The sequence below is a fragment of the Acanthisitta chloris genome, unplaced genomic scaffold, assembly GCF_000695815.1.
Source record: "Acanthisitta chloris isolate BGI_N310 unplaced genomic scaffold, ASM69581v1 scaffold4691, whole genome shotgun sequence".
Lineage (NCBI taxonomy): Eukaryota > Metazoa > Chordata > Aves > Passeriformes > Acanthisittidae > Acanthisitta > Acanthisitta chloris.
The window spans coordinates 51,306-60,495 of NW_008657498.1; the positions used below are offsets into that span (position 1 = coordinate 51,306).

The 9,190-nt window shown below is 47.0% G+C and overlaps 1 protein-coding gene across 1 annotated transcript in view; it reads right to left on the reverse strand.

Moving 5' to 3' along the window:
- The window catches only part of LEPREL1 (leprecan-like 1), a 15,411-nt gene extending 7,138 nt beyond the window's left edge, over window positions 1–8,273 (reverse strand). The window contains exons 1-7 of the mRNA XM_009084727.1: window positions 8,130–8,273; window positions 7,028–7,217; window positions 4,142–4,273; window positions 2,820–2,962; window positions 1,307–1,396; window positions 781–821; window positions 184–278 (exon numbers count right to left, since the gene is read on the reverse strand). Coding sequence (XP_009082975.1) covers window positions 184–278; window positions 781–821; window positions 1,307–1,396; window positions 2,820–2,962; window positions 4,142–4,273; window positions 7,028–7,217; window positions 8,130–8,231 — 793 coding nt within the window. The 5' untranslated portion in view covers window positions 8,232–8,273. The remainder of the gene's footprint in view (window positions 1–183; window positions 279–780; window positions 822–1,306; window positions 1,397–2,819; window positions 2,963–4,141; window positions 4,274–7,027; window positions 7,218–8,129) is intronic.
- Between the last annotated feature and the right edge of the window lie 917 nt (window positions 8,274–9,190).

A 9,190-nucleotide genomic window follows, 5' to 3' on the forward strand; every position in this document is an offset into this window, starting at 1 on the left:
AGAGCAGTGCTGATGGAATGCATAGACCCAGAAGTGCTGTGGCAGCATTGAAAACTTCACTGTCTCTTTAAGCCCCTCAAACAGGAGTGGCCCTCATTGCTCAGCAGTCAGCCTTTGCAGTCTGCAGTCTCTAGCAATAGGAAAAAACTCCTGATTTTGTTGAAACATCTTCATCAGACTTACCCTCCTTCAACTCTCGATCCGGCTTTGGCATGGGTTTCTTTGCCAGGGACAGCCGAGGCCCATCCTCTGGTTCACTGCTGATACTTGATGGGACACTGAGGAGAAAGAGAGAAGAGGAACATCATGGCTTTTGCCACAGGTCTCCAGTTCTGGAAATTACACTGTTTTGCCTCCTTTGGAAACCAATGAATGAAAAAAACACACAAATTAGTATTTTGCAAAAATGTCACAACCACACAAGTTGAAGCCCTCACCCAGTCCTGTGGCAAACCCTTGTTTCTCTGGTAATGGGAACAACAGTTTCCACCAGCAAAACACAGATATCAACAAACCTGACCAGCAGCACCTGCCCCATAGAACAAGCTCCCTCTAGACCATCACTGGTTTTGAGGCACTCAGCTGAAATAAGGTCCTTGTGGGAATGTTTGTAAAGGAAAGAGGCAAAGGGCCCTAATTCAGCCATGCTGCTGTGCTCAGGTAGATGAGCAGCACCCCCCCCCAGGTGGCAGGCTGGTACCCCACCATGGGCACATCTGTTTCACCCCACTGTGGGGAATGGTGAGGCTGCAGGCTCAGCTGGTGTGGCTGGTGGCTCACCTGTGCTCGTCCTGGCGGGCGCCATACCTGTTCCAGTAGTTCTGTGGGAAAAGAGAGAAGTTTTGCTTCTTAATTTACTGCTCCAGCCCAAGCCAGGGAGCTACCTGCTCTGCCTCACACCTGGGGACATCAGCCATCCTCTCTGGTATGGATCCATCCCATATAACTTTGGGCAATTGCTGAGGTCAACAAATTGAAAGCATAACCCCAACCCAAACTGGCATCGTATGATGAGTACAGAGGGAGCCTGGCTTGCCCAGCGTTCTCTGTCCCACCCTACCCCATGGCAGTAGCTGAGACACACTGAGACACCATGGCAGGAGAGCTGGACTAGGCTGTATGTGCACCCCCATCGCCTGCCCCCCGTGCTTTGCCATCGCCATTTTCCCATAGGGGAAGAACCAGGCCAAGACCCAGCTCCTGAGTCACCTACAGAGGACTGATTCTATGGCAGAGAGGAGCAGGGAAGCTGGTCCTACAGCTGTGAGCTGCTAAAAGTCCTGGCTGCAGAATACTCAGGCATTACCGGCTCCGTGTAGGCGTATCCAAGGCCAGCTGCAGCCACCTGCAGGAGGTGAGATTCAAGCTTATGGCGCCGTAGTAGTGCTTTTGCTTCCTGAAAAGAAAAGGAAAAGAGGAGTAGTTGCAAATGTAGCTTTCGCAAGACATAGGCAACCCACCTCTACTTCAGAGGAGTTTGGTTTTCATGCCACACTGCAGAATCCTAAGGGGTGAGGGATGCTTGGAGCAAGCCCAGACACAGGGCTGAGCTGCTCGGGACGTTACAGAAGGGGAGGTGTTCTCAGCAACTCATTAGGGAAGTCTGGATCCCCAAAATACATGTCCATAGCAGGCAGAGAGTGCTGAGCACCTTGGAGAGCCTCCAAATATCTGGGCAAAAGGCTGGCCAGAGAAGCCCCAGCTGCAGAATGGGGCAGGGTCAGGCTGGTGGGGCAGGGACCTTGGCTGCTCTGTGCCTCAGTTTCCCAAGGAGCCCACAGCCTGGCTGTGTGTGGGCTGTGGCAGTGCAGCCTGGGATGCACTCAGAGTGCTTGCTTGAGGACCACAAAGCATAGCCAGCTGGAAACCATCCATCAGAGGGCTTTATTTTGAATGAAAAATTTGTAAACAGAACACTGGGGTTTCTCCTAAAAAGTTACTTTGCAAAGCAAAAATCAATGATTATTTACAGAAAACTTCAAAACACTGGACACAATTATATGGTTTTGTCAACTTCAGTTTTTTTCCTAGATCCATCTTGTGAGGAAAAACAATCATTATTCTTGTTTTCCTTTTTAGAGTTTCCCTTTTCTTTTTTAGCATTTTACCAAATTCCCCTTGATTTGCCTGGAAATCAAGGAATTCTCAAAAGAATGGAAAAAATAAATCCTGCCTACCCTCTACTTATAGTGCAAGAAAAATGAGCCTCAGCAGGGCTGTGATGGGGTGGGAAGAACTTCAGCATCATGAGAAAGGCAGCCCCAGGTCCCCAGATAAAGGCTGCCTTGACTGGAGAGGAAGCCTGTCCTGCTGGGTGACTGACCACATGCTGTTTGGTTGTTTGACCCCAGCCTAACCCTCTGATAGCAAAGCTACTCCCCACAGAGCAGGCTGAGCCCTGAACTCCAAGCTAAGTGACTTGAGAGGAAGGCTGACATCCCAGTCTTCCCTTGGGAAAATATTTCTCAGCCCTCTCTTAACAGAGGTTGCCCTTTGCTCAGTGCTTCACTGCATTCCTCCTCTGCACCTCCTCCAGAGCGCGGGACAAGAGGAGGGTTTATGTTGTTGGGGCACTCAGTCATTGCCCTCCCTGTCCTTGCTCAGGCTTTCCTAAACTGAAGTCTCCATTCAAAGAAGATCCTGCCTACCAGTTTTTCCCCCACACTGGTGACTCTGGACTTGCACCCTGACAATTAGCATCACCAGCAAGCCCAGCACTTCTACTTCTGTTTTCAAAGTGGTCCCACAGTGGGAAAGCTGCCAAGCTGCTTTCCTTTCCAGCTGATGCTTTTCTTTAAGCCCCCACCAAGAACTCTCACCTTTCTGGGTTTGATGGTGTTTGGATCCATTGTACCTTCCAAGAGACCCTTGTAATAACCTGCGTTCTCCAAGACATCTTCATCGTCCGGGTGGAAGAGGAGGTAGGAGTTTGCACACTCCAGGGCTTTTACGTAGTCACCGACTGGGAGGCAACACAACAGTTGTCAGTGGGGGCAGAGGGGGGCACAGCCCTGCTGGCAGTGCCAGGGGCTCAAATAGAGCACAGTGGGGCAGAGCCAAGGAGGGGAGCCTGCAGGGAGTGAGGGAGGGCACAGCCTGAGCTCCTCATCAGCTAATGGGGCAGCCCAGTGCTTTACAGGGCTCTTTAGATGCAACTTCTTCTTAACTGCTCCATTTCACCATGCAGGGAAACTGAGGCACAGAAACATGACTTCTCTGCCATTATGCACAGATTAGATGGTATCCAAATTGGATACAACTGGATGGGCAGGATATGGATACTGTCTGGCATCAAACTGACTCTCTTCTGTGCAGCATCTCTCAGGGCTCAGGGGGGGTTTTGCCCACCACATTAAACCTCTAACTGGGCAGAAGAATAAAAAGTCTGCACATCACACACAGAATTCTGTTGCCTTCTCCTGCTTTCTTCCCATTGTGTTGATGATGAATGAAGAACCTTTATATTTGAGTAGCAATTTTGACCTTCATACATTCCGCCCTTTTCAGGAAAAAGCTCTTAGTGTAAATCTGAGATAGCAGAATTCTGCCTACATTTTCTTTTATGTAACAGAACACAATAAAATAGCACACAGAACCACACAACTGGTAGTATTTTACAGCACTGCCATCTCCTGACATTTTGCCATGATGCCAATGCCTGCAACTTTACTATGAATCATAAAACATTTGGTAATTGGCAAAAATTGGTATCTTGGGATAAGCCTGGGCTAACTCATATATCTGTTATATATTAACTCAGAAAATGTATCAGTTCATTGCAGAAAATGTGAAACATATAAATCCCTTGAACTTTAATGTCAAAAGGCAAATGAAAAGACCCTAAAAATGCATGATTTATTTAAAGAATAGTAATGTTTAAGCTAAAGGTTGGACTTTTAAAACCTGACTGATGTTCTAAAACACCCTTACAAAAATACTTCATTGCATTTCAGTCCACCTGATTTTTGAAGAGGCAATTTCCAATGTCCTTTGCTTCCTAACTCTTTCAGACCATGCCACTGCATCACTGCAGCACAGACATCGTGGGGAAATAGCCCTACTTCCACATGAAACAATTCAAACACTTACAAAGTGAACAGAACTCAGCAAGCAGTATGTGGAACAGAATGACAGCCTTTACCTCTGTAATAGGCAAACTGCAAGTAGTCGTAATGGAGGGGAAGAAAATTTTCAATGGGTGAGATGCGGCCTGAACGCGTGGCGAGTTCTCGGACACAGTCATGTTTGCAGACCAGGACTTGCATGTAGTGATCTGCCAAGAAAAGAGGGAGAAGATGGTCAGAGCTGAGATGGATGGTGACAGTGCTGAGACAAGGACAGACAGAGGTTAAAACTCCCCAATTGAAGCACACACAACTCACACTCCTCTCGTCCAGCAAGTGAGTGTGCACCTTGAGAAATAGATCAGGCTCCTTCCCAAAGCCAATGGAGAGTTGCAGTCACATTTTGTCCCCCTTGAGAAATGCCTTCCTCCTTCTCTGAACTGTAGAGGGAGCTTGAGTATCTCTTTTCCGTGCCGAGAGCTGCTGCATCTGCCCAGGAAAGCTGGCTGGCTGCAGGGCTGTGCAGGTGGCAGGTAGCTCTTTAACCTCAAGAGCCAAACCAAAGGTGAGGACACCCACAGAGCAAGTGAAGATGTGAAGATACGGTGGCCACATGTGCTGTCACATGAAATCAGTCTCCACACTCCCTTCATTCAGCTCATCTTTAATCCTTTCCTTTCTGCAGCAAGAAAGCTCCTGAGGACGTGGAGAGGTTTAGCTAAGAGAGGTTGATGCAACTTCTCAAGCATAGCCAAACAAGGCACTTGCACCACCAGTCTGGAAGGTCCAAGGTTCAAAAATGGGCAGCAGAAATCCCCTTGTTTGCTGCTTCTCAAAGATGAGCTATCTCCCAGGGAATCACAAGCACATGGTAAACATCTGCCATTAGCAAAGTTTCTTAATTGGTGGGAGTCCACCATATAGGTGTTGTACCAGCTGTACAATTTCAAAGCCACTGACATCTGATTCCAGTTTGGAGCCTTTGCTGCAATGTTCTTACCAAGCTACTTTGCTTGCTCTGTCTCTGTACACCATTAGAAACCTTAAGAAACAAACAGGCTTGAAAAAAACCATGTGCTCAGCTACCAAAGCATTTCTCAGAGCTGCCAAAAAACCAGCCTGAGGAATTTGCAATGAAATGAAGTGGAAACTCAGAACAGTCCCTGTTTGCTCTGAACAGGTACACTGATTAGTTATCTGGCTGGGCATACACATTCAGGGTATTACATTGAGAAAAGCAAGAAGGGAAAGGACATAAATAATATTGTTGTAATTTAAACCTATTTAAGCATCCTAGACCTGGAATAATATATCACTGGGAAGAACTGCTTTGTCTTGGTACTGTCAAAGCACCCTGGAAACAGGCTATATAGACTGGAATCAATTCACTAAAATGGATCTGTCCCTGGGAGGAAGAGGTTAGAGCGTTTTAACTCCAAGCAGCAGCACAGCAAATCTGTGTGGGATTGAAAAGAGAAACTAGTTTTGAAGAAACCTAAACTTTCTTCTCTTGATGTATTAGTGTTCCCACTCCCTGTTGAAACATCTGGGCCTGAGAGTCCTTGACCCAGGCTGTCCGGCAAGAAGCCACTTAGTTACCCACAGAAAAACAGTTGTATCATGTATCTTATTTCCCTCTGTGTGCCCTCAATTCCCTGTTTCTCTATGCACCTGAACAGTCCTGGGGTTTGGAGTTGTTATTCCCAGGCATATGTGGCCAAGCCACAGCACTTGCAGGGACCATCTGGCTTGTTCTCACTCTCAGGTGATGTGCTAGAGTGAGGACCACCACAACATGACCACATCTGTGCTCTGGATGGTCCAGCACAGAAACATTTTCTCTGCTCACTGGCCCTGCACTCGACTTGCACCGCACAGGAACAATTTATCAGAAACCAAAACCTGTTTGGAGAGCAGCAGCTTTCAGAGAGAAGGAAGCTGGGTTTTCTTTGCCACTGAAGGCTGCTCTCTTGATGTGGCCCCTGGTGTCCTGACTCTAAGAACAGGCACGATCAGCTGACAGTTACATTGGTACCAAGTCAGCCCTTACAACATTCTTTTATTTTTTGCATGGGTAAACAAACCCAACAAAGGCAGCTGCCCATCCGGTATGCTGATGGTTTAACATCTTGGTTGTTTCAATTAGATTTCCTGTCTCGACACAGAATTATGCAAACCCAAAACCCAATCTGCATCTGAGTGAAGTATTTTCCACACAAGAAGCAAGACTTCAGAGCTGGATGCAACTGCAAGACCATAAGCAGATAAATAAGATTTCTGTCACCAAACAAACGTTAATTTATTGTTCTTCTTTCCCTTACAACTAATTAAATGTAATCTCATTTCTACTAGGAATGAACTGGTTTAATCCCCTCTGGCTGAGAGCCACACATACAAATCTGAAGATTACATAGCAATGTTCAATTCTCTCCAGAGATTTCAGTCAAGAGCCTAATTAGGTGGGCCTCCACTAATGACAAATCCATCCTTTTGGATGGGGAGGAAATCTATTTTACGAGCCTTTTTGGCAACTTTCCTGGCCATCTGGAGCATGGCCAAGAGGACTCTGCTGCTTTCTTCATATGCTCTGAAAAACAGAAAACATAAACAGAGGCCAGCAATGTCTAGATTCCAGGGAGGTGTATGAGACTGTGTACAGGGGGAAATGGAGGCGGTTTCCCCATGATAAAGCACCTACACTTCCAGCTCTTACCGAAAGCTGCAAATGCCTCTCACATCACAATTCTAGCCAGCTTCTATTCAGGACCAAAATGAGATGTTCTAGTTTTCTGCCCTCTGAATTTGCACTTTCTGGACTTCCAACTGTTTCCTGCAGCATTGCTCACCAGCAGCAGTGATGGAAGGGAAGACACTTCACCAAATCCAGCCAAAGGTCCAAACTCAATAATTAAAAACATTTCAGGGTCAAGGGTGAAAACCCTAAAAATGCAAAAAGATCTCACCTGCAATAGCTTCGTAGAGACCAGCCTTATAATCCAGGTATTCATGCTCCTCAAATCTCTGCGGTCCCTCACACATGATCTGGCAATCTTCATCCTCGGAATAGTACCCTTTCAACGCACGCTCCAAGAACTCAATGGCCAGCTCGTACTCCTCCTTGTCGTAGTGTCTCACTCCAGCACTGTAGTCCTCCTGCAAAGAAGGTTAGGCAGAAGACAACACCATGAGCAGGCTACGCTGCTCAGACCACAGTATCCTGACCTTTCCAACTGCAGGTGTTTCTCAAAAGAAGGCACAAGAGGACAGGGACAAAATGATCTCCCCAGGTACCTACCAAATGTAACCCATTGCACCAAAACCATGTTTAAGCTATCAGTGGACTTTTGGATCACTGGAACCTCATTAACCTAAATGCTCTTCTGAACTTCTCCATACTTAGGGAATACTCATTGCCACTGCTGGATTATGCATTCTGTGAAAAAACATTCCTTTTCTTTGATTTTACCCTCCTACCCAACAACCACGCTGAAAGCCAAGGGAAAAGACTGCTCTCGACCCAGGCAAATATGTCTTAGAACAGACCTTAAAGAGCACCTCCATTAATTGCACCTAATGGCCACTCCTGCTTCCTTGGGTCTTGTGAAATCAGGAAGTTGGAGGTGACCCTGGCATTTGTGTCAGGATTTCACTTTGGGGAGGTGGAAAAAGCTGACACTCTCCTGCCTGCCACTCTGCAACTTCACCAGCACAGCCACTTGTGTGCATGTACCCTGCTCAGGTGGGAGAACAGAAACACACAGGAGTCAAGATCTGTCTGTTGGTGCCCATGGAGGCATCCATCAAAGCTGTCTGCTTGTCTGTGTTCACAGATACGGATGATCCCAGAGTTCTATGAAGAGAGGGACCAGGCTGGGGATGGAGCTATCAAAGACCAGAGTGCCCTGAAAAGGCTTTAAAGGAAAATGCTGAAAGGGAGAATCTGTTTCACTGCATTGTTAATACAGATCTTGGCAAGTATCTCCCCATTCATATGTGATCCTCTCTTGGTCTCCTAAGTCTCTTCTCTCCACACTTTAACTGAAACACCTCTTAGCTCAGACTCACCATGTGCTGCTTGGCCTCCCGGTCAATCAAGCTGACCTTCCCTGCTGTGGTCTTGTAGTTCTCGATGTCCTGCTGTATCTCCATGTGCTCAGGGTTTGCCATGAAGAAGGTGTGAGCTGCATTCGCTGCCTCCTCCAGCTTGTTCAGCTGCAACAAGATAGGAAAGAACAAGTGAGTTGGTGATGTAGGACTGTGAGCACAGTGGTTTATGCTGCACCCTCTGACACTTGTACCTCTGACACTGTTTGGACATCACTGGACTGAGCAATGATGGGATAACCAAGGAAAACCTGAAAGCAGAGGCTAAAGGAAATAGCTAAAGTGAGAGGAAAGCCAAGTGCAAGTGAAATGGGAAGAGCTGGAGCTCCTGAGAGCCAGACAGGTCACTGCAACATGGTCTGTCAGTGATGGGATCCAGTCTATTTTCCAGCTGCATGTCCTCTTAACTCAGCTGCTCCAACCCCCTGCACAGTCCCAGGTGGAAAGACACTGCCAGGACATACGAGACGGAGAAACGAGGGGAAAGCAGCTGCTCAGACTGCTCTCTCTACAAGCCTTGGAGACTGACCTATATCCATGTTAAGGGCTTCTCCTTGGAAATGAGGACTTAGGACCATTTATTAAGCTCAGCTGTGTATAGCTGAAAAAGGCCAGACTCGGCTGTTAGTGGCAGAGGTATAAAGAGTTTATTTTGGTATATCAAGTTACCTCAGGTTTAGAGATTCAGAACTGACCAGACATTAGTTTCACCCTGGAAAAAGCCTTATAAACAATTAGAAATGGTAGTGCTAAATGCATTCACAGCAGCTGCTGGGAGCACAGGGAGCAGAACAGATGTGCAGGTGAAACATCTGCATGACCTAACAGGATAGAAGTCACTAATGCACTTGCTTCTGAGATAATGCAAACACCACTGAATACCAGCAAGCTGCAGTCAGGTCCCTGGGATATGTCTGCAGTTTGACCAGGCTGACCCAAGCTTGTCAGCCAGGACCAGGCTAATGCTAGCCTTGGCAAGGCTGTGTCCAAGTGTTCTCCCTAACTGCAAAACCCACACCAAA